Source organism: Schistocerca piceifrons, chromosome 4 (genome assembly GCF_021461385.2).
Source record: "Schistocerca piceifrons isolate TAMUIC-IGC-003096 chromosome 4, iqSchPice1.1, whole genome shotgun sequence".
Lineage (NCBI taxonomy): Eukaryota > Metazoa > Arthropoda > Insecta > Orthoptera > Acrididae > Schistocerca > Schistocerca piceifrons.
Genome location: NC_060141.1, coordinates 253,549,102 through 253,575,701, shown reverse-complemented (window position 1 = coordinate 253,575,701; position 26,600 = coordinate 253,549,102). Strand labels below are relative to the sequence as shown.

Below are 26,600 nucleotides of genomic sequence, written 5' to 3'. Positions count from 1 at the left end.
GTGAGAGCTTGTTGATAGTAACTTTGAGAAACATGAAGTAGCAAAGTATGTTGCACTGATATGGCCGCAAGAGCTGACAAAACGTCGTGCTTCGCGAGACTGCAAGTAACTCTTGCACAAGCCGATATCGAAACCAACTCACTGGTTCTAACATAACGTGCATCAGTACACATCTTGATGAGGCACACTCGCGAAACCTACGCACAGTGCTGACTATAAATAGGGAGCAGTCAGATAATAACAGTCCATATATGCTCCTTTTCCTCGAACATATCCGCGTCCTCTACATCTCCCGCCGCCTTGATCCCTCTCAGCCCTTGGTTGCTCCTCACCTCTCCAACCCCCGCCCTCTGCCGCGCCCTCAGCGTTGGGTCCCCCCTACCCTCCACCTCTACACCCTTCAAGGTGGCTTCCGTCGACTCCCCCTCCCGGATGATGCCCTCTCTCCCTCCATTTATCCCTCCTATCAACTCTGATCCTCACCTCCTCCTCCTTACCTCTGTCCTTTCCTTTGCCAGGCTTCAAAATGCTTCAAATGGCTCTGAGCACTATGGGACTCAACTGCTGAGGTCATTAGTCCCCTAGAACTTAGAACTAGTTAAACCTAACTAATCTAAGGACATCACAAACATCCATGCCCGAGGCAGGATTCGAACCTGCGACCGTAGCGGTCTTGCGGTTCCAGACGGCAGCGCCTTTAACTGCACGGCCACTTCGGCCGGCTTTGCCAGGCTTCCTCCATCCACCTTTCGTCCTGTTTTTTCCCCATCTACCCTCTCTCTGCCTCCCTTCTCTCCCCTGAGTCATTTTTGCTCTCCCCTCCATTGCCTTTCCCACTCCTTCTCGCGACCGATCAGTCCCCCCCTCCCCTTTTTCAATCTACTCTACCTCCCACGACTGCCCCCCCCCCCCCTTTTAGTGCTGTTTTAAGCGAGTGTTCAGAGTTGTGCATCCCCTGCCAGTGTTGCGAACAGCACCATACTGTTTCTAGTTGTGGTTTTCATCTCGTGCGAACAGAAATCAGACTGTCGCCATGTTATTTTTTTGACTGTGCCTGTGTACTTGTTGTGTATCTTCATCCACTTCGTCAACGCCGTGTTTTTATATTTTAAATTCCACGACATTCCACCAGTTTACAATTTTTTACGTGGGAGGGGGGGGGGGAAATCAAAAGGCAATAAAGGACAAAAATAATAATAACACTGTCTTTAGTGTCATAGCTCTGTTTGACGATGGTGCTGTGCTACATGGGTGTGTCGGCGTGGCACTAGTACCACTTGACACCAGAGTCCCGCATGCAGCTGTGATTAAAGAGTTGGCTGTTGGGGTAGTTTGCCTCGCCTTGGATGTGGTAACTGGGCTACAGGCAAGGGGGAAGCGTCTTCAGCAAGGGAGAGCACCAAACCACCGATGGGCGGAATCCGACGTGAGCGGGACGACTGACATTTTCACCGCCTGAAGCAAAGGAGACTGTGGCGTATCCCTCCAGCTGTGAGCAGTCCTCTGTCCCTATCGACAGACTCCTCAGCAGCATTCCCGTACCTCTGACGGCTTCAGACTGGAAACTGTTATGTTCGTCTTCTTGGAGATCATTTGCAGCCAATCAACAATGGTAATTTTGTGGATTACAATGCGCCATGTCATTTGGCCACAATTGTTAGTTTCAGGAACATTCTGGGAAATTCGGGAGAATGATACGATTTACAGACGGGGCACACATATTCAACTATCCCCGTTGATATTTATCAGCGCCTGTAAGCAGCTGAATGTCTGGATTTCATTATAATTTCATTCTTCGAGAGCTGCAAGATCACCAATGGTATCTGTACATATACCACCTTCATTTATTTTTTTGGTCATCAGTCTACTGACTGGTTTGATGCGGCCCGCCACGAATTCCTTTCCTGTGCTAACCCCTTCATCTCAGAGTAGCGCTTGCAACCTACGTCCTCAATTATTTGCTTGACGTATTCCAATCTCTGTCTGCCTCTACAGTTTTTGCCCTCTACAGCTCCCTCTAGTACCATGGAAGTCATTCCCTCATGTCTTAGCAGATGTCCCATCATCCTGTCCCTCCTCCTTATCAGTGTTTTCCACATATTCCTTTCCTCTCCGATTCTGCGTAGAACCTCCTCATTTCTTATCAGTCCACCTAATTTTCAACATTCGTCTATAGCACCACATCTCAAATGCTTCGATTCTCTTCTGTTCCGGTTTTCCCACAGTCCATGTTTCACTACCATACAATGCTGTACTCCAGACTTACATCCTCAGAAATTTCTTCCTCAAATTAAGGCCGGTATTTGATATTAGTAGACTTCTCTTGGCCAGAAATGCCTTTTTTGCCATAGCGAGTCTGCTTTTGATGTCGTCCTTGCTCCGTCCATCATTGGTTATTTTACTGCCTAGGTAGCAGAATTCCTTAACTTCATTGACTTCGTGACCATCAACCCTGATGTTAAGTTTCTCGCTGTTCTCATTTCTACTACTTCTCATTACCTTCGTCTTTCTCCGATTTACTCTCAAACCATACTGTGTACTCATTAGACTGTTCATTCCGTTCAGCAGATCATTTAATTCTTCTTCACTTTCACTCAGGATAGCAATGTCATCAGCGAATCGTAACGTTTATATCGTTCCACCTTGTATTTTAATTCCACTCCTGAACCTTTCTTTTATTTCCATCATTGCTTCCTCGATGTACAGATTGAAGAGTAGGGGCGAAAGGCTACAGCCTTGTCTTACACCCTTCTTAATACGAGCACTTCGTTCTTGATCGTCCACTCTTATTATTCCCTCTTGGTTGTTGCACATATTTTATATGACCCATCTCTCCCTATCGCTTACCCCTACTTTTCTCAGTATCTCGAACAGCTTGCACCATTTTATATTGTCGAACGCTTTTTCCAGGTCGACAAATCCTATTAAAGTGTCTTGATTTTTCCTTAGCCTTGCTTCCATTATTAGCCGTAACGTCAGAATTGCCTCTCTCGTCCCTTTACTTTTCCTAAAGCCAAACTGATCGTCACCTAGCGCATTTTCAATTTTCTTTTACTTTCTTCTGTATATTATTCTTGTAAGCAGCTTCGATGCATGAGCTGTTAAGCTGATTGTGCGATAATTCTCGCGCTTGTCACCTCTTGCCGTCTTCGGAATTGTGTGGATGATGCTTTTCCGGAAGTCAGATGGTATGTCGCCAGACTCGTATATTCTACACACCAACGTCAATAGTCGTTTTGTTGCCACTTCCCCCAATGATTTTAGACATTCTGATGGAATATTATCTATCCCTTCTGCCTTATTTGACCGTAAGTCCTCCAAAGCTCTTTTAAATTCTGATTCTAATACTGGATCCCCTACCTCTTCTAAATCGACTCCTGTTTCTTCTTCTATCACATCAGACAAATCTTCACCCTCATAGAGGCTTTCAATGTATTCTTTCCACCTATCTGCTCTCTCCTCTGCATTTAACAGTGGAACTCTCTTTGCACTCTTAATGTTACCACCGTTGCTTTTAATGTCACCAAAGGTTGTTTTGACTTTCCCGTATGCTGAGTCGGTCCTTCCGACAATCTTTTTTTTTTTTTCAATGTCTTCACATTTTTCCTGCAGCCATTTCGTCTTAGCTTCCCTGCACTTCCTATTTATTTCATTCCTCAGCGACTTTTATTTCTGTATTCCTGATTTTCCCGGAACATGTTTGTACCTCCTCCTTTCATCAATCAACTGAAGTATTTCTTCTGTTACCCATGGTTTCTTCGCAGCTACCTTCTTTGTACCTATGTTTTCCTTCCCAACTTCTGTGATGGTCCTCTTTAGAGATGTCCATCCCTCTTCAACTGTACTGCCTACTGCGCTATTCCTTATTGCTGTATCTATACCGTTAGAGAACTTCAAACGTATCTCGTCATTCCTTAGTACTTCTGTATCCCACTTCTTTGCATATTGATTCTTCCTGACTAATGTCTTGAACTTCAGCCTACTCTTCATCACTACTATATTGTGATCTGAGTCTATATCTGCTCCTGGGTACGCTTTACAGTCTAGTATCTGATTTCGGAATCTCTGTCTGACCATTATGTAATCTAATTGAAATCTTCCCGTATTTCCCGGCCTTTTCCAAGTATACCTCCTCCTCTTGTGATTCTTGAACAGGGTATTCGCTATTACTAGCTGAAACTTGCTACAGAACTCAGTCTTTCTCCTCTTTCATTCCTCGTCCCAAGCCCATATTCTCCTGTAACCTTTTCTTCTACTCCTTCCCCTACAACTGCATTCCAGTCGCCCATGACTATTAGATTTTCGTCCCCCTTTACATACTGCATTACCCTTTCAATATCCTCATACACTTTTTCTATCTGTTCATCTTCAGCTTGCGACGTCGGCATGTATACCTGAACTATCGTTGTCGGTGTTGGTCTGCTGTCGATTCTGATTAGAACAACCCGGTCACTGAACTGTTCACAGTAACACACCCTCTGCCCTACCTTCCTATTAATAACGAATCGTACACGTGTTATACCATTTTCTGCTGCTGTTGATATTACCCGATACTCATCTAACCAGAAATCCTTGTCTTCCTTCCACTTCACTTCACTGACCTCTACTATATCTAGATTGAGCCTTTGCATTTCCCTTTTCAGATTTTCTAATTTCCCTACCACGTTCAAGCTTCTGACATTCCACGCCCCGACTCGTAGAACGTTATGCTTTCGTTGATTATTCAATCTTTTTCTCATGGTAACCTCCCCCTTGGCAGTCCCGTCCCGTAGATCCGAATAGGGGCTATTCCGGAATCTTTTGCCAATGGAGAGATCATCATGACACCTCTTCAATTACAGGCCACATTTCCTGTGGATACACGTTACGTGGCTTTAATGCAGTGGTTTCCATTGCCTTCTGCATCCTCATGTCGTTGATCATTGCTGATTCTTCCGCCTTTAGGGGCAATTTCCCACCCCTAGGACAAGGGAGTGCCCTGAACCTCTAACCGCTCCTCCGCCCTCTTTGACAAGGCCGTTGGCAGAATGAGGCTGACTTCTTATGCCGGAAGTCTTCGGCCGCCAATGCTGATTATTTATCAAAATTTAGGCAGTGGCGTGTATCGAACCCGGGGCCGAAAATGTTTTGATTATGAATCAAAGACGCTACCCCTAGACCACGGGTACCCTCACCACCTTCATATAGATAAGGATTACCGGCCAATTATCGTCTTCAGCGTGGATGCACTCACATTACCCGAACTCTTGCGGGAATCGGTAGATTGACTGCCGCGAGTAATGAGTATGTTGGGCAGGGGCACTACAACTCTACTGTGTGGACAGGAAGTTGGAAAGAGTGGGTCTCACTCGGAGCATGCCAGAGATAAGACCCCGCAGTCGCACTATTGTCTGTGTCTACAGTGGCTCAGTCGGATAGAGCGTCTTCCCTGTGAGCAGGAGGTCGTGGGTTCGACTCCTGATCGGAGCACATATTTTTCAACTGTCCCCGTTGATATTTATCAACGCCTGTAAGTAATTAAAGGTCTGGATTTCATTATAATTTATTGCTTAAGAAGTCTTCGAACCAATCACATACATGGGAATCTATTCCTCAAGCCTGTACCCTCGTTAACAGTTAACTTGTGAGTTTCTATTTTCTTATTTTAATGTCATTAGGCTCCATAAGTCGTTAATTCATCTTACCCGCACCATTAGCGCCACCACTTGGCGCTTCCCAACAACTTCTACTTTTACCTCACTCGACTGTGCGTCGTCCACGCCTCAGTATACATTTCAGTGGCTACAGTATTTACTTGTGAGGCACATGTCTTTCAATGCTGGCGTATCTACACCGTTTGCTACTGCTGCTTGATGAGTTCATTTACTTCCCTTACCCTGACGGATGTGAACGTCAATGGCAGCATGGCATGACCTCACACAAATGCGGGATGGTTTTTGATCGGTACCCCTGGGATTTGCAGAAAGATGATAGAGGCTAGAACGATTGGGGTGGTTGTAGGAATCTGGAACATACTCTCATAACTAGTACTGGAATTCTTTACTAAATAACTTCTACCTAACTTTGTCCTGATACTGCACTCCAGAAACATAACTAATAACAACTATCTTTCTTGAATACAAATGACTCATTAACAAACATTAACGGGATTATACCACAAGCAAGATAACCCAATTCTGGTATTACGTGCATAATAGATGCGCGAACTAGAGACTGTGAACCTAGCGAGCTGAAGCATATTTTAATCTGACTTCGCTGACGACCTGTAGCTGACTCGGCAGGTGCGATCTGCAAGTCTCTGTCTGTGCCATACTGCCCATACGGTGGCGCTGCAAGCGCCAGCGAGTCCAGCGAGGTTGCAAGTGCTGGACCGCTATCGATTATCGCAACCTCTAGCGTGGTGTCTAACGTTGACTCCACACTGACTACTTGGCTTCTCGTGGATTTCGTCGTTTTTTGTTCCTGCATTGAAGTTTTTTCATCGTTTCAGGATTTTTATCTCCAGTTGGCTATTGGGTTTTCGCTTCAACCGTTTTTTTTCATAGTTTTAATAGTGACTAAGATGATTGGCACCATGGCTTTTAATACTGACTAATGTGGCCTCTGCTGACTTTTTGAGGTATGTTTGTGTCCTTGCACCATTAGTCTGTTCTACAACTTGATGGTTTAGATAGGTTCACGAATTTAAACTTTCATGTTGCAATTACTTTGACATATTTTGCAGTTAATCTTATGATGCGCTAAGACCCAGTAATGCGTCATTAATTAATAAATACTGGAATAGAGACTGTCTTTAATTTGAAAATGAATCCTTTCGGTTTTGCTGCACTTCATCACCTGAAAAGCGACTTGCACAGAGTTCCCATTAACACGTATGTAGAATTATAGCAGGGAATTGTTCCGTGGTGTCAAGATTTACGAGGTGACCCGATTGTGTTTTGAAGATTTCGTAGCTCACGGCACAGACGAGTGCTGCATTGCTTCAAAATGTGAGTACGACACGTGGAGCACACCTTTTAACCGACGTGAGTGCGCAGTAATTTGTCATGTAACGCGATGAAGTAGTATTGCACATCTTGTTAAGGTAGCCTTTGGGTGAAATTTATGCTCAGTTATAGGCCTTCGTAATCGAGTTTACTTTTCAAATTTATTTTCACTAACTATGACAATACTTCACTATCGCGGCATGTAGCCACACATTCTCAGTGTCTCGCGAACATCGCGTTTACTGAAAAGATTTTGCTTCTACGATTATTGTCATACATTTCCTGTAAATACTAATAGATATTTCTTAGTTACACTTAATCTGCTTGACTATAGCGTATTTTCAAAAATACATTGAACTCCTTTCCTTTATACTTTCTTTTTAAAATTAGGTGTCTTTTTTTCCACTTACTTCTGTTACAATGCTTCAAATGGGCACATGTGTCTGTCCTCCAGTAACTTGTATTGTATTCGTGACAGCTATGTAATCCACTGGGCCGATCAGTCTGATGTTGACCCTAGCTAGGGGACATGCTAAAGACTGGAACGTGTTTTATTTTTAGACTTGAGCATATCTCCTCTTAATTCTGACCATTGCTTCCTCGCAATGTAATTTTACGTAAGTAACCTGTGTACGTGATGAAAGTTGTCGTCTTGGTTAATGCTTTATGTCACACTTAATTTTCTACGTATTATTTTGAGGGTTGCTCAAAATTTCGTCCTTAGAGGTGTCGAAACCTAGGTCAAAGTAAAAAACAGCTTTTTGCTAACCGGTTGGCTGCGTAATTGCTATGTTGAAACTAACATGTGGTTACTGAGAAACAGCCATGTTTAACATCACTCACTTTCACTGCTGTCAGTTTTCGCTAGTAATCATTCTCTACTCTACATACAAATTCTGCACTTGGTCGCCTTTGGTGAACCCCTCAGCTTGGCGCCCCAGCGGCTGCTAGTGTTACTTGGGCCACAAACCGTCCTGTCGACCAACTATATCTTTCCTGACGCCTTCAAAAATGGGCTCAAGCGTTTCTATTGTCGTACGGTGGTAGTCACTGAATTTATCTGTACAATTTCGTAAAGGCTTGCGTGTTTCAAAAAACTTCCATGCAGACATATCTTCGTTACACTGATGTACCCATGACTTTTTTTTAAGTCTCTTATTAACGAGATTGCTCTTCTCCTGCAGAAAGCAACCTAAATCGACCACGGGGCACGTAATCGCTCTACGTCGGGTCGGGAGAAATACGGATCCAATGTAGGCGCTCCCGATGGACGACGTAGGGCGACATCGGGTCACGTAAACGGCCTACATCGACACGGATCGGACCGGGAGAAATACGGGGCCAATTTAGATGTAGTATTACCAGCAGGAGATATTTGTGTAACTCAGCCTCCTGCGTTGCTAAGTGTAGAATTAGTTTAGGGCTATGAATAATTCTTACAATTCATTACACTTTTGTTTTTAGCAGGTCTTCATGCAGCGGAACTCTAACATTTAACGAGATGGAGGCATAACTGGACATAGTATTTGTACCAGTAACTTGGTGAAAGACTTTCACAGAGTCAGTACTGCCTCTCAGGATAAAACCAACCTTCTTAGGTAATGTACACTGCCAGTGATGATCCGTGTGTCAAGTTAAATACTTTTTATGATGATCAAGATCTGTTGAATAATTTTTCATCTTACTTTTCTGTTTTAAAGCGATCGAGGAACTGTCTAGAAATATAATTTGATTTTCTCACACAGTAAAAGTACTTGACTTGTTACATCCAAACGTAACTCTCGTAAAGAACTATTAAAAAAAGAGCAACGCTGTTAAGAATTAATAGCGAAAGAGATACGTCTGAGAGGCTGCGATACAGTATATTTTTTTCAGAGATTTTCTTTATTTCTTTAGAAGTATATAGCACACCTCAAGAGTTTTAAACAATTCCACCATTTCCTTTGTTTACTTTAGTACCTCTGTTAAGATTCCCAAGCCACATCCGAGATGCACTGCTAATGTTTAGAGCGACTGAGCAAGGAATACTTTAATGTCCGTTTTTAACAGTATGTTTTGGGAGACAAAGGTGTTGTAATATCTTCTGCATTCCACTTAATACGAAGTTCCTTCCTTAACAAGCGTCTAACACGTCTTCGTATGAAATACGGGGACAAAGTAGCGTACAGGTCTTTGCTGACAGCTTTGTATTACAGTTTATATTAGTTACATTTGCTTCTGTTACATGTTACATAGCACTCAGGTTTAAATTTCTCCATACCCACAATTATTTTCTTAGGAAACAGACTTTTCTTTTTTATTGCTCCCAAATACTTCTTGGGATCTTTAGCTTCTCTACGTCTCCCTAAGTTATCTTTAATAGATTCAGTAGTGAAAGAATGGTTAAGTTTTCTCTGTTTTGAAGATAACGATTTCTCTTTCGGACAGATGTTGTTCGTGTCCTAGCGACACATTTTTTGCAACGAGTTAACGGTAAAAGTAAGTACTTCAAAACTTTGATATGCTTAGCAATGTGTGATTAATTACAAGTATAGAAGTTCACATTGAATTTTACGAAAGGTATATAAATTATGAGAAAAAGAATTATCTTTTGAAAGTTTTATTGAAGCTTCTTTAAATATAGTTAAGAAATTAATTTCGAGATTACCTCAGGGGAGCGTTGTAGGGACGATTTATATTAAGGTCCTAGTGGAAACGATGAAGGCTCCGTGAAGCTGTTCGGGAAAGACGCTGCTCTCCATACGAAACTCGCGGCGCTATAATCCTGATAGCGAAATACGCACTCTGGAGGACAACGGCACAAGCCCCCATGAGACAATTCAGATTTAGGTTTTCCGTGAATTCTCAAAATCTGAGATGTAGATGTAGAAGAACAGAAACAAATGCGAATGTTTTCACAGACACATAGCCCTTCAGACCATGTTAAGGACGACTTAGAAGATCTGTTAAGGATTGGATTGGATTGTTTGGGGGAAGAGACCAAACACCGAAGTCATCGATCTCATCGGATTAGGGAAGGATGGGGAACGAAGTCGGCCGTGCCCTTTCGACGGAACCATCCCAGCATTTGCCTGGAGCGATTTAGGGAAATCATGGAAAACCTAAATCAGGATGGCCGGACGCGGGATTGAACCGTCGTCCTCCCGAATGCGAGTCCAGTGTGCTACCACTGCGCCACCTCGCTCGGTGATCTGTTAAGGGGAATTCGCATCGCACGTAGCACAGAAATGGCTTATAAATGTACAAAGTGTAACTGAAGTTGATAAATGGTAGCACAAGAAAAAATAACGGCTTGCTTGACATAAAGTGGAGTAAGAAGTAAGGGAATTTTCCTAAGTTTAAAGTAGGGTTACATAAGGTGGCTGAGGACTGGAAGGTAGCTGAATTATAATAGATGGGCACGGGCAAGGAACGATATCTTCAATAGAAGAGCTCAACTGATATCAGAAATCGATGTGCAAATGAAGAAGACGTTACTGAAAGTGTGTGTCTTTAGTGCAACATTCTATGGCAATGAAACGTGGATCGCCGCAAATGTGGAGGGGAAACTGGAAGGACTGGAAATGTGGTGCTATTGAAGGATGCTAAAAATTGAGTGGAAAAGTGCAATACGAAATGAAGGAGCACTAAAAATATGTAATGAAAGGTATCTATGGAAGGCGCTTACTAGAAGATGGAATGGATTGGCTAGACGTCGGTTACGGCATCCAGAAATAGTTAACTTCGTTTGAGAAGGAACAGCAGACTGGAAAACAGTGGAGAGAGATAAAGACTGGAATGTGTAAAGCGTTATAAAAGATGCTTAGGTTGGCAGCCAAGCAGAGATGAAAAGATGAACACAGAATACGAAAGCTTGAATGAAAATAAAATAAAAAAGTCCTGTGCGTCGAAGGATAGGGCGTAAGCAGCAGCAGATGCGTTATTGTTGTTGAGCAGTTTTGTAGGACTGCGTTCCTGCTCCACAACTCAATCTCCATCCCAATCACCATGGATTCGAAAAACATCGGTCATGTGAAATGCAACTTGCGCTACTCTAGTATGACATCCTGAAAGCCTTGGATCAAGACAGTCCCATAAACTTGGCAGGTGGATGGAACACATTGCTAATGTCAGACCTCCTTAAAAGTCTCCCAGTCTTACAGGATCTGCCGCTAGCACTTTGCCACTACTCGGCTCTTTTAAGGATGATGCGGCCCGTAGGAGTCTGGCACGTACAAAATTTCGTAGCATTATGGGAAAACATGTAACGGCTGATCAATTCGCGCAGTTCAGGACAGATAGCTGGAACATTCTTATTTCACGAGGCTATAACTGTCTGAAAAATCAGCGGCAGTAGAACATTGTTTAAACAAGGGTCAGAGAACGAAACATGCGACCAAATTTTGGAACAGTTTTTAAAGGGAGATAAATAAAATCAAGTTGGCAGACAGTTTGGCTAATACAGACATGGGTTTTCGTCTTAGCAGGACGTGGAATACTGTACAACGCTCGTTGCTATGGCCAGCCCGAGAGTTCGACGATAATTTTTAAGTACGAAGTATCATTTTCGCCGTTATTCTACTAGGAGAGGCGCCATAAGGCAAACCTCGAAGACACCACGTGTGCTGGTCGGTTCATGTGTCGTCTGTGGTATGGGGGCCTACGTAGGACAACGTTATCCAGCGTTGACAGTTGGAATCAGTTTTCAGTGGTACTGAGCATCAGCATCATCTCTCCTCAAAGTAGTAGACAAGTGGATCGTCGACATATCGAGCCATGAGAATGGCTAGGTCCCGGGTTAGTTTCTCGGTCCCATACACAATTTTAATCTAAAAGTATGTTTCATGTCAGTGCACACTCCACAGCAGAGCGAAGAATTAATTCTGAAAACAACATCGAGGCTGCGGTTAAGAGATAACTCCGCAATATCCTTCCTTCCGCGCTTGCTAGTCCTGCAAGTTTCGCACAGGGACCTCTATGAAATTCGGAAACTAGGTGGGATGTGAGTACTGTTCTTGTGTGGTGCTCGTGCTTGGGTAGCTCAGGTGGTAGAGCACTTGCCCATGAAAGGCAAAAGTCGCGAAATCGAGTGCGAGGAAGGTTAATATCGAATCATTTAGGTTTTAGGATCCGGCAATCTGAGGAGACTACCAAGAATTATTACGCAGGGAAAGTCCACAGAGTCACACACGTAGTCGCACTTTCGTAAAGTGTTTGACTTGGTACTACAGATTCGCTTATTATTCGTAAATACTATCGTATGCGGTATTTAGTGAGAGTTATGACTCCATTGAGGGAGGAAGCAGCATTAATTTAGCATGGAAAATCATTAACAAATGTAGAACGAACTTTAAAGGCACTTCAGAGAAGCGTGCTGAGTCCATACCTTTTCATTTATTAATGCCCTTGCAGACAATAGTAATAGTAACCTCCAACGTTTCGCAGATTTATTGTCTCAAAATAGCTGCACAAATATTCAGCCAGAGCTGGATAAGGATTCAAAGTGTCTATACATTGTCAACTTCTGTTCTGTGTCCAGAAATGTACTGTATAATTCTGCACGACATATAAGGAAATAAGTAGTACTGTACGACTACAATATCAGTGTTACAAATGAAACCAGTCAAACAATACAAGCCCCTAGGTGTAACAATTTGTAGAGATATGGGAAACGCTACAAATTATTGTAATTGCGAACATCTATCTTTGCAGTAGTGAATAACGTACAGCATCATTCCGCCTCCCACCAACGACCATATACAGTATGTTACCTACAAGTTGGCTCGTAGGGGAGGAGGATGCTCGGAGCGAAGACAGCTAACGCCGGCCTTCACATTGACAGCCGTGGGGCGAAAGTGGGGAAAAACACTGCTTGCCACAATGTAAATCTGTGGTTAATGCTTCCTTAAATTAAATGTCACGCACGGAGGAAAACGTTGCTTCAATTTAGTTCATAATCAAAAATTGAATTGTCTTATATATTAAAGCTCTTAATAAATTTCCTAACTGCAACAGTTAAATATGCTTACCTCCAGGAACGGAATGAGTACGTAACAGAGCAAAGTGCAACAGTAACAACACAAAATAGACAATGTACAGAAAGGAAAGCAGGTGCCGGCTCCTTTGATTTGTATGAAATCAAGCGTTGCTCTCGGCGCCATATTGAAAGTGAGTGTTGTGTACATAGTTCTGCATAGTCAGCCCGTACACAAATTTCCCACTAGAGCGCGCCCCGCTAAGCACAACAGCGCAGGCGCAGCGCTCGTCCATCTCTGCACTACGAGGTGGCGCTGCCATAGAGATGGACCAAATTCTGCTTCCGCCGATCTGCGTATTAATATGTAACGCAGCCAATGATATTGCTGCTTATGAAGAACCTTTTCTCCTTGCGGATCACACTTGCGCAGTGATACATGAACGTGCGAGGTATTATAATGCGTGTACAGACCTCTGATTAGTCAGTCTGCATTTGTCTGCACCAGTCTATACCAGTCTACATTTGTCTGTACCAGTCTATAGTCAAGTTTCAGTCTGCGCCTAATAAGATTATCATATTCCTGTACATAGCCATGAAGATAAATTTATAGACACTTTTGTCAAGTATTAGAGATATACAGGGTGTTACAAAAATATATGGCCGAACTTTCAGGAAACATTCCTCACACGCAAATAAAGAAAAGATGTTATGTGGACATGTGTCCGGAAACGGTTAATTTCCATGTTAGAGCTCATTTTAGTTTGTTCTTCCACCTACGCTCAATGGAGCACGTTATCATGATTTCATACGGGATACTCTACCCGTGCTGCTAGAACTTGTGCCTTTACAAGTACCACACAACATGTGGTTCATGCGTGATGGAGCTCCTGCTCGTTTCAGTCGAAGTGTTCGTCAACAACAGATTCGGTGACTGGTGGATTGGTAGAGGCGGACCAATTCCATGGCCTCCACGCTCTCCTGACCTCAACCCTCTCGACTTGCATTTATGGGGGCATTTGAAAGCTCTTGTCGACGCAACCCCGGTACCAAATGTAGAGACCCTTCGTGCTCGTATTGTGGACGGATGTCATACAATACGCCATTCTCCAGGGCTGCATCAGCGCATCAGGGATTCCATGCGTTGGAGGGTGGATGCATGTATCCTCGCTATCGGAGGACATTTTGAACATTTCCTGTAACAAAGTGTTTGAAGTCACGCTGGTACGTTCTGTTGCTGTGTGTTTCCATTCCATGATCAATGTGATTTGAAAAGAAGTAACAAAATGAGCTCTAACATGGAAAGTAAGCGTTTCTGGACACATGTCCAAATAACACTATTTCTTTCTTTGTGTGTGAGGAATGTTTCCTGAAAGTTTCGCCGTACCTTTTTGTAACACCCTGTATGTGAGAATAAGATTAACGTACCAATACCAAGGGAACTTCAGTTTGTCAATTGTAAATAGCATCCAGAACCAAGTTAAATAATTTTTATGCTTGTTATTATTTTAATAAATGTGTGTGAAAATAATCAAGTTCTGTTTAAAGTTGGTCATCGTCAATCTGCTACTCTAAGCGTGCAAGTGGCATTTCTATCGTGACCTAACGGCAGAAGATAAGCACGCCACGATAAGACCACGAGACATATTGCTGACACTCGTCTAATTCGTTAGAGCGACAAGGCAAATGACCTGATGGTGTGTGTACTGAAGGTTTTACAGTACGCACACCACACTGAGTAAATGTGAAGTGACAGCTGCTTACTGCTATGGCTCGAAATGGACATTCTTAAGAAACGGAAATAATCCAAGCAACCAAATGAAACTTCCTGGCAGGATAGAACTGTGTACCGGACCGAGACTCGAACTCGGGACCTTTGCCTTCGCGGACAAGTGCTCTACCGTCCTCACAGCTGTACTTCTGTCAGTATCTCGTCTCCTATCTTCTAAACTTCACAGTTATGAGCCACATCGTGGGGAAACTGGCAGTCGTTAGTAACATACCACGTGGTAAATGGTGCCTGACAGATCAAGATAGAAATGCCCAAACACATACCATTCTATCTGCAGATCGGTGGTGTACTAGCGATCGCCATGCATGATGATCAGCTACAGACATGTGCAAGATGTGGACAAGAGGGCTTTTGCTACAGATACAGCCCACTGACGCAGCTCCTAAAGTCACGGTCAGTTCTTTACCAGACACTTACATCTCGGCTGTGCGCAACCCAGATGTGTCACTTCAGGAAGCGCCTTTTCACTCGCTGGCACGATGGTGCGGCTGAGACCTGAGGTACTATCTCCTCTGATGATGACGAAGCCATCGACTCAATGATCGGCCCATCCATTGCGATGCATATCGAAGTGAGTGTGGTGCCTACCTCTGCTTTCCTTCAGATTGGCATGGCTTTGGAAGACAAACATTCACATTCCGACATGGGACAGCACGTCCAAAAGCAATGGACTCCCTGAAAATGGATGAAGTGAAGTCGAACGCCCCCTGACGACACACATCTTCATGTAGTATTACAGGCAGTGGACTGTATACCAGACAGTGATCTCCCTTCGAGCACCTCGATGACAGGAGTGCCCACTCCCATTGTCCGTTCTACCACGCCCCCAATCCCACCTGACAACGATGGATCCCATGGTTGGAGGTTCCCTGGATCCTCCAGTGGCAGTGTCATCACCCGTAGCCATCGATGGTTCTACAATCGCCAGCCACCGGTTCCGATCTTCCAGGCTGACAATGTCGATGACAGAGCATATCAGGATGCTGGCCCAGCCATCAGAGAGTGCTTCGCAGTAGCGCATGACACAGCTTCCACCTACTAATTACAGCTACAGTGGCTGTTCTATTGTTCAAATGTGTGTGAAATATTATGGGACTTAACTGCTAAGGTCATCAGTCCCTAAGCTTACACACTACTTAACCTAAATTATCCTAAGGACAAACACACACACCCATACCCGAGGGAGGACTCGAACCTCCACCGAGATCAGCCGCACAGTCCATGGCTGCAGCGCCTTAGACCGACAGTGGCTGTGCTGTATGTTCACGCCAGCTGGACATATATGCATCTGTGCCAAAAGGGTGAGCACATCCACAGCACTATCGCATAGCGCTGAAGAATCTGGCCCCCATTTTGGGTTCATATAAATTGGCAATGTCTCGTGGCACCATTTATGCTTCTGATGTCGACGTTATTCTTGTATAAGCACCAGAAGAACAAGCAACTGAAGACTTCAAATCAACATAACGAAAACAAATAAATCTAACAATAACATCACCAACCCTCTGCCAAAGAAGTGATCGCCACTGATTTCTATGCCCCCACCAGCGACACAGCACATATCCTCCCATGTCTCTGACAACAGTAGCGGAGTGGCTATCTTCCTCTGTGTACGGCTCCCCACTAAAGATGCAGTTTACCTTCCTAATGACAGGCGTATGGCCCTCATGGTGTTTGGCGTCTACATCCTGTATATAATGTATATGCCCTGTCTGGCTCCAGTTGATGTCATGAATGAGACCTTCTTTGCTGATGAGGTATCGCCGCTTTTTGATGGTCCCTTTGATGAAATGGTCCTCGGTGGCGACTTGAACTTCACACAAGGGCCTATTGATCAACTACCACAACATTCCCCACATGTGGCCCCCTCTGTCTTAATCGACTGACTTCAGCTTATCATCACATAGACGTGGGTCTTGGCACCCACGCAGGTTTCACATACTATATGGGACACTCATCCAGTCATGTCACCTGTATATTCCTCACATATTCCCTTGGTGACGACAATCGACGTGCTGAGGTTCGGCCTCTGGCTTTCTCCAACCATGAGCCACACAACTGCAGTGTCACCCTCACTTGCCACCAGGTGTGGCATACTCATGGCCTCTGTAAATTAAATTTTCCCCAACTGACTATCCCTGACTGCTGAAGGATCATCAAGAATAAACAATTTTTTTCAGCCTTCAGTTGCAAGGTAATTTTACTCGTTTACCTAGGTTTCGATTCCAGTAATGGAATCTTCTTCAGAACAAAAAATTAAATTATTTTGTGAGCCAAACACTGGCCATGTCACAGATTAAAAATTAAAACAATAAAGACGCATGATCATAAGATTATGATTATGCGTCTTTATTGTTTTAATTTTTAATCTGTGACATGGCCAGTGTTTGGCTCACAAAATAATTTAATTTTTTGTTCTGAAGAAGATTCCATTCTGGAATCGAAACCTAGGTAAACGAGTAAAATTACCTTGCAACTGAAGGCTGAAAAAAATTGTTTATTTGCTGTACATTTCACAGTTGCTGACACGCTGCAATATGTTAAAGATTTGTAAATTATCAAGAATGCATGGACCCTCCATCGTCGATGTCACACTGTGTACATCTTATCCTGTTGGTTATCCTTTGCAAAACCAGCTCTAAGCAGGGTAATGATGGCGTTTGGCAAAGATGTCAAAGCTTGGTATATGTGCAGCGTGGACTTTTATTACACCATCCTACATGACTACATTTCGATGGCATCCCTTCTGCCCATCAGGTGACAATACATCATGCTAAAGCATGTATTACTTCACTCATATGGCGACACTTGGGAGGCCACATTGACAGGTGCTTCACCTGTAATTATACACCTAATGAAACGCCATCGCCGGCCGGTGTGGCCGATCGGTTCTAGGCGCTTCAGTCTGGAACAGCGCGACCGCTATGGTCGCAGGTTCGAATCCTGCCTCGGGCATGGATGTGTGTGGTGTCCTTAGATTAGTTAGGTTTAAGTAGTTCTAAGTTCTATGGGACTGATGACCTCAGATGTTAAGTCCCATAGTGCTCAGAGCCATTTGAACCATTTGAAACGCCATCGATGTACTGCCTCCTCACAGAAATACGACATCGTCGTCGAGCTCTCATACACAACCACACTGATCCAGAAGGACGATGATGTATTACCCAATGCGCAATTCCACTCACATTTCACACAGTTGTATGTTCCCATCCCACATCACCCGACCCTAACTGATGATACAACTGAACTCATCATCAACACAGTGCCATAGAACGTGACCACTGATGAAGATCTGGAAACTATCAGTGGGGAAGCTGGCAATAAGTCCGTAGATTCTGCAACTTCCTCCTCGAATTTTACACTTCTTTTAGCTATCTGTTGGTACCGACTTGGACATCCATCTGTCATGAACTTATGTCCTCAAAACGATCCCAGCGACCTTCCTTGAAGGGGTCATCATCCCAGGCTCTAAGCCACATGGGTGATGACAGATCTGTGATTACCACCCCATCACTCTACCATCACTCTTCCATCTGTTGGCACGGCGGCCCAAGAAGGCAGCAAGACACTTCACGTCCCTTGATCAGGCTTCACTGGATGGTGACACCAATATTCACAAGGCCCTTAATGGGTTTCCAGCCCATGTAGTAATAGTGGTAATGCGTCTCTTGAGTGGCACGACTTGAAGAATACTCTACAATGGTCGCCTCACCGCGCTTCTAGCGATCGTGTGCTCTGTCAGACAGGGTTGCCTATTTTTCATGACATTACATGCTTTGTCGTTCGGACCCATAATCCAGGGGGTCAGATGGGGCCAACACTTCATTAACACCGTTTTATGGCCTGTGCTGACGATCGTGTCCACTATATAAGCAGTGAAGATGATGCCCATGTGGCTCTGATATTAGTGGCGACATATGGGGAGGCATCCAGCAGTTCTCTTTATGTTTCGAAATGTCAGGCTCTGCTCGTTGGAGAGGGCCTGCCTGAGAGATGTCATCTCTGGCCACCAGCGTCCGCTGTTTGGATATTGGTTTTATGAATGATCATCGCTTTATGGCAACAAACGGCCGACGTCTCCTCCAAATGTTCAGGGCTGGCCTTGTGGACCACTGGCTTAGAGCCCTCGACATTGTATACCATGCGGAACACGTGAATGTCTAACATCCTCCACATGGCACAAGAATTCCCGGTCTCGATTACGCTCACCCATCGTATGATGATATCCATGGCATCCTTTGTCTGTACCAGGATGTTATTTAAAGTTCAGTATTTCTGCCTTGCCCTCCCATGGGAGCCTAGTCGGTTTGACTTATTGCCCAGACCAAACAAAGTTATGACACTTTTTGATAGCTCCCAACTAAGAGTCTAGCACCATTGCCCTATGAGCCTCACTGGACTGCTGTTACATAAATATGTGCCGGTCTCCATGTCAGCCGCAGTCATATTATCAGACAGCCCATCCCCGTCCTGTTACATTCAGCATTTCTTCCTCGAATTAAGTTACATCTTCCATTACTTACCACTCCCATGAATACTCCATATAAAGACTGCACACAACGCAATTACAGATGCATTGGTTCCCCAATCTCATCAAACTCGTTTCATCAGATCATGTGGCGCCTTGTGAGGAAAATGGTGCATGCATGCTTTCTTCACACCAATGTCCAGTTCGTCTGGTATATCACTGTCAGTGGCAATTGGGTCAACCAATTTCGTTTGCATCACATCCGCTACGCTGACACACCACTGTGAGGTGCACGACACAGACGCCCACCGATTCTTATGTGGCCTGTTGTCTGTTGTCTGGAGGCTCGAGCAGCGTATCGTGGCTTTCCTTACCGGACAGAAACCTGCTCAGATCACTTTCCAGACACTTTTATTCCTGGATGTGGTTCATTACCCCCAACGAAAACTAACACTGTGAACTGGATATGCGGCCATGCGGTCTATCATGTCGTGACGTAGGTGGGAGAGGGTGAAAAGGGGTTACTAGTCAGTCTGTGCTCTCAAGCGGTACAGAAGGACAATTCACAGTGAAGGCATCTGATTGTTTTCTTCCATCTGAGCCAACACTGGTACAGGCATTTACTAGAAATGTAGGTAATGAGACTTGGTAGGAAACTCGTTGTGGAGACTCTTGGACAAACAGGATACTGAAATAGTTGTTTATTCCAGACAGGACTAACTAATACACTGGAGGCTAGTTCTAGGGTTAGAAAAAGCATGAATAACACTCTTAAATCAGAAGCCAGTGCAGAAGCCCCAGGAATGGATGATAACCACAGTAGCAAACACTAGCAGCATCTTAAGGCAACAACTTAGTTGCAATCCAAAACATACTGAATGTGACACTGTGCTCTGAGGCACTCCAAGTGAGAGAGCAGACTTACGTGGAGCTGGACCGAGGCTGCAGTCGACAGACGCGGATTCGGCGCCCAGATCGTCTGACTGAGAACTCCGCCAAAATGTGGAATTAGGGGTTTTTAAGAGTCGCGTGGGGGCACTGTTTTTCCCACTTAAACCACCCAGCCAATCCCGCAGGTATCTTGCAGGCGCCTGCCAGTCACGGTTTAGTTAGGTCGCCTCTACTGCGCCTAAGGCGCGGATGTTAATGCAGTTGCACTAAGTCCGTATTTGGTAACAACATTGTTCAGCTAAAAGCTAAACGTAACTGCTCTGTCAAATAAGGCTTGCAACATTATTGTTATACGTCATTTAGCCCCGCCCCTCGGGCTCCCCGGACTAGGGACTGCTAGGTCAACAGTTTTTGGCGTTGTAACTCTCTTTCTAACCCTTGTGTGCCTACTGACGTTGCTGTTCTCAGGGCTGGTATCAAACTGGCTTTATACACTACTACGTGCCTGTTGGTTACAAAGTTCTATGGTGGCAGCCCACCACAGCGTCTAGACGACACATGAAGTTACATGCTAATTCCTTTGGACCACGTCTGGGGGCGTCTGCATTTTCGCAAGGTTCTCCTCTTATGGTTTACTTCATGTAACGATATCCCTCCTAGTTTCGTCTGCCCTCAGCATCGTCTCTGCTTCCGCGCCTTGTAGCGACTGTCCTCCTTTCTCACAGCTTCAAGATAACACTACAATAGCAAGGAATAATCAATATATTACAGGTCTTTTTGACCTCGACGAGAAGTCGGAACTGGGTTACTGGACGTACCTTAGTGATCGACACTGTACACTCGTTCGCATCCCCAGATACAAGCACTTCCTTACAGATTTTCTATGGAGCGCCTTTCATGACCCGCCTTCCACCTGGAATAACCAAGCGATGAGATTCTGGTGCTTATTTTGCTGGCATGATGCTCTGAACGAACTACAAACGGAATCTCCTTTAAAATTTCCGGAGGCGTGAATCACTCCTGGAATTCTGGTAAACAAAATAAAATTAAAAAATGAAATAAAGTAAAGAAATACAAAAAGAGAAATAACGCTATAAAACAGCCCCTACAAAACTACATTCATTTTCATCGCTCCTCTGTGTGCTGTCTCCCGCTACTTTCTTCCTGTCCCACCCCGTTTCAATAATAGGTTAGTTGCTTAGAGATGGAAATAGATAGGCGCCGTTGCCTGAATAGCTGAGATTCATTTTTTTCGTAGGAAACAAGTGTCGTTGGTAAGTACAACTTTTTTTTTAAAAAAAAAAGAAAAAAAGTGGTTAAAGTGACCGCTCGCTATAAGAGGGAAATCCGGGTTCAAATCCGGGTCCGTCTCACCAGCCTAGATATTCGTATATCACAAATAGGTAGTATATCCATATGTAACATAGCTGATGCCAACATATTTGCGGCCAGTGAATGTATTTCCAATTAACGTAGGTAATACTTTAATTGAAGACAGTAGACTACATTAAAAATTAATTTATACAAATGTTTTGAATTAGGCCCAGGCCTACAGGTTCAGACTAACATATTATGTAAAATGAATTATATTGCTTAACAAATGACAACTGATTAGTGTCATGATGATACGTTTTTCCAGCCTTGTCCAAAATATGAGATGTGTTTCAGGTTTTCCTTTATCTTTCAGTTGTTGCGGAATGTCTTGATGATTGGTTCAAATGGCTCTGAGCACTATGCGACTTAACTTCTAAGGTCATCAATCCCCTAGAACTTCGAACTACTTAAACCTAACTAGCCTCAGGACATCACACACATCCATGCCCGAGGCAGGATTCGAACCTGCGACCGTAGCGATCGCGCGGTTCGAGACTGAAGCGCCTAAAACCACTCGGCCACCGCGGCCGGCTCGTGTACTTCCATCAGTCGTTTTGTGAGAGCCGATTGTTTCTTTCTTGTATGTTCTTTCCTCTTACTGCCGCTCATGATCTATTTCTAACTTAAAGAGCACAAATAACTTTTTACTTTGAGGCAATCCCAGCAACTAAAACGCACAACTAATAAAATAAACAAAACTTTTCCATTTGCCTATAGCTTCAGTCGCAGCTGCAGCTACTTATTCAGTTTCAATATGGTAGACTTCGTGCCACCACAATAAATTTTGGAGCATGACCTGCAGCCGAGTTTCCGGTCTGTATAAGCGTTACTATGTGGTATAGCACAGCAACCAACAACACACACCATTGTCAACAAGTAAAGCTGGGCTGCAGCCAAAATCAAATGACTAACGTCCACCCGCTTCTATCGATTCAGGGCTAGGGAGTAGGTCCGCCAACTTAAACTGTACTGGCGACAAATGATTCAGCGACAGATCCCTAAACGAGGGTGTGTTCCGTGCTTCAGCTACGTAGTGGAGTTTAAATACTGTCGACATCATAGTGGCACTTAGTAACGACCACACAAGTCACGTTGGTTTGTGGAAGCCAACCGTTTCTGAAAAGAAGGCAGGTGGGCGGCGAGATCGGGTACACACCCGGTGTCGCTCACACGCAGAGATGTGTCGGCTCGGAAGGCGGCTGCCCTCACAGGGTGGTGGTGAAGGGCCGCGGAGACAGCGTGGGGCGGTGCAGCGAGAGGCCGTCGTGCAGCTGGCTGCCGTTGGAGGCGGCGGTGACGGCCACCGTGGGCCGCGCCGGGGGCGGCGCCTCCGCGGACCAGCAGGCAGCGCGGCAGCTCCACGACATTCGCTGCATCGCCACCTGCAACGCGACAGCTGCGCAGGTTCTGGAACACTGTACGAACCTTTAATATCGCTATTATTATGAGGGACGTTCCGAAAGTAAGTTTTGTCATTGTTTTTTGAAAGAGAAGATGGTTCACCAGGTGACGCAAATAAACGCCATATGAATTAGGGCTGTTGACAAAATAGCGATATGTCCACACATTGAATTTTTCAAAAAAATGTGTCGGGGACACCTTTCCCCCGATGTAATGATATATTGATACCAAAATGACAATATCGAGTGCCGATATTTATTATTTTATGTTATATATTTTCACAATATTCGGTAAGTACAGAGGGGTCCAAACAAATGTATCCACTGTTTCAAAGTCCTTAACTTGCAATCTAATTGACGAATTTGTCTCATTTTTGGTGAAAGTGTATCGTAATGTCCAACTTAAAGACATAATTGTAGGTGTTCGAAATGTTCACCATTAACATCCACACACGAACGATGCCTCTGAACTGCAGCACAAACTACTGACTGCAACGTGTTCAGTTGGATATTTGCACATGAATGTACTATGGGTTCTCGAAGTTCATCCAATGTGTGTGGCTTTTGTCGATAAACGCCGTCCTTTAGTGTTCCCCACAGGTAAAATTCCAGAGGAGTAAGGTCTGGGGAACGTGGTGGAGTGTGCTCCCTGCCGCCGTTGGATAAGCAGCTGAGCAGCAAGTCGTATACTCTTAGCTCACTCGTTTGTTACATAGTTTAATTCTTAATTTCTTTGCGTGTTTTTGGTACTTGCATTGTTTAATTCATAAATTTCGGACGTATTATAGTATTTGAGAGTTGTAGCATCGCGTTTTAGTACCTGAATAGTGTAAATTCGCGTAGTCGTTTGTCTACTGTTTTTGTTTTGAACTGCCAGTGTCGGTTGGTCAGTCAGTATGCTCCCTGCTGCCGTTGGATAAGCAGCTGAGCAGCAAGTCGTATACACCCAGCTCACTCATTTGTTACATAGTTTAATTCTTAATTTCTTTGCGTGTTTTTGGTACTTGCATTGTTTAATTCATAAATTTCGGGCGTATTATAGTATTTGAGAGTGTAGCATCGCGTTTTAGTACCTGAATAGTGAAATTTCGCTTAGTCTCCTTCCGCCGCCGAGCAGCGTCAGCAGTGCGCAAGTAGCAGCATTACTGCATTTACTAGGCAATCTTGTATTTTAATAACCGTTTAAATTTTGTCGATTTGTTTGCGCTCTCTGTAGATTAGTTCAGACGTTCTTTGTAAAACAGTTTTTAGCATGGATAGGGACTGCAACTTCTGTGTTCGGATGCAGGCTGAGTTGGCATCCCTTCGCTCCCAGCTTCAGGCAGTGTTGGCTTCGGTCACACAGCTTGAGGCTGTTGCCAATGGGCATCACTGTGGGGGTCCGTATGGGGGTTTGTCGGGGACGGCCAGCTCGTCCCACGCATCCCCTGATCGGACTACGACTGTGGTTGCCCGGGATACTGCCCGCATTGAGGCTGATCCCTCACCTGTGGTAGAGTGGGAGGTCGTTTCAAGGTGTGGCAGGGGGCGAAAGACATTCCGGAGGGCTGAACGGAAAGCCTCTCCAGTTTGTCTGACGAACCGGTTTCAGGCTCTGTCTCAGGCTGATACTGATCTTCGGCCTGACATGGCTGCTTGTCCTGTTCCAGAGGTTGCCCCTCAGTCTGCAAGATCCGGGCAGTTGCAGAGGGTGGGCTTACTGGTAGTTGGGAGCTCCAACGTCAGGCGCGTAATGGGGCCCCTTAGGGAAATGGCAGCAAGAGAGGGGAAGAAAACCAATGTGCACTCCGTGTGCATACCGGAGGGAGTCATTCCAGATGTGGAAAGGGTCCTTCTGGATGCCATGAAGGGTACAGGGTGCACCCATCTGCAGGTGGTCGCTCATGTCGGCACCAATGATGTGTGTCGCTATGGATCGGAGGAAATCGTCTCTGGCTTCCGGCGGCTATCTGATTTGGTGAAGACTGCCAGTCTCGCTAGCGGGATGAAAGCAGAGCTCACCATCTGCAGCATCGTCGACAGGACTGACTGCGGACCTTTGGTACAGAGCCGAGTGGAGGGTCTGAATCAGAGGCTGAGACGGTTCTGCGACCATGTGGGCTGCAGATTCCTCGACTTGCGCCATAGGGTGGTGGGGTTTCGGGTTCCGCTGGATAGGTCAGGAGTCCACTACACGCAACAAGCGGCTACACGGGTAGCAGGGGTTGTGTGGCGTGGGCTGGGCGGTTTTTTTGGTTAGATGGCCTTGGGCAACTACAGAAAGGGCAACAGCCTCAACGGGTGCGGGGCAAAGTCAGGACATGCGGGGACCAAGCAGCAATCGGTATTGTAATTGTCAACTGTCGAAGCTGCGTTGGTAAAGTACCGGAACTTCAAGCGCTGATAGAAAGCACCGAAGCTGAAATCGTTATAGGTACAGAAAGCTGGCTTAAGCCAGAGATAAATTCTTCCGAAATTTTTACAAAGGTACAGACGGTGTTTAGAAAGGATAGATTGCACGCAACCGGTGGTGGAGTGTTCGTCGCTGTTAGTAGTAGTTTATCCTGTAGTGAAGTAGAAGTGGATAGTTCCTGTGAATTATTATGGGTGGAGGTTACACTCAACAACCGAACTAGGTTAATAATTGGCTCCTTTTACCGACCTCCCGACTCAGCAGCATTAGTGGCAGAACAACTGAGAGAAAATTTGGAATACATTTCACATAAATTTTCTCAGCATGTTATAGTCTTAGGTGGAGATTTCAATTTACCAGATATAGACTGGGACACTCAGATGTTTAGGACGGGTGGTAGGGACAGAGCATCGAGTGACATTATACTGAGTGCACTATCCGAAAATTACCTCGAGCAATTAAACAGAGAACCGACTCGTGGAGATAACATCTTGGACCTACTGATAACAAACAGACCCGAACTTTTCGACTCTGTATGTACAGAACAGGGAATCAGTGATCATAAGGCCGTTGCAGCATCCCTGAATATGGAAGTTAATAGGAATATAAAAAAAGGGAGGAAGGTTTATCTGTTTAGCAAGAGTAATAGAAGGCAGATTTCAGACTACCTAACAGATCAAAACGAAAATTTCTGTTCCGACACTGACAATGTTGAGTGTTTATGGAAAAAGTTCAAGGCAATCGTAAAATGCGTTTTAGACAGGTACGTGCCGAGTAAAACTGTGAGGGACGGGAAAAACCCACCATGGTACAACAACAAAGTTAGGAAACTACTGCGAAAGCAAAGAGAGCTCCACTCCAAGTTTAAACGCAGCCAAAACCTCTCAGACAAACAGAAGCTAAACGATGTCAAAGTTAGCGTAAGTAGGGCTATGCGTGAAGCGTTCATTGAATTCGAAAGTAAAATTCTATGTACCGACTTGACAGAAAATCCTAGGAAGTTCTGGTCTTACGTTAAATCAGTAAGTAGCTCGAAACAGCATATGCAGACACTACGGGATGATGATGGCATTGAAACAGAGGATGACACGCGTAAAGCTGAAATACTAAACACCTTTTTCCAAAGCTGTTTCACATAGGAAGACCGCACTGCAGTTCCTTCTCTAAATCCTCGCACAAACGAAAAAATGGCTGACATCGAAATAAGTGTCCAAGGAATAGAAAAGCAACTGGAATCACTCAATAGAGGAAAGTCCACTGGACCTGACGGGATACCAATTCGATTCTACACAGAGTACGCGAAAGAACTTGCCCCCCTTCTAACAGCCGTGTACCGCAAGTCTC

General features: G+C 44.6%; 1 protein-coding gene across 1 annotated transcript in view; it reads right to left on the bottom strand.

The window, feature by feature from the left end:
• Nucleotides 1-21,622: 21,622 nt before the first annotated feature.
• LOC124795768 (beta-3 adrenergic receptor-like) overlaps nucleotides 21,623-26,600 on the bottom strand; it is a gene marked incomplete at its 5' end in the record, with an annotated part of 137,781 nt that continues 132,803 nt past the window's right edge. The window contains one exon of the mRNA XM_047259852.1: nucleotides 21,623-22,846. Within this exon, the coding sequence (XP_047115808.1) occupies nucleotides 22,670-22,846 (177 nt within the window). The remainder of the gene's footprint in view (nucleotides 22,847-26,600) is intronic.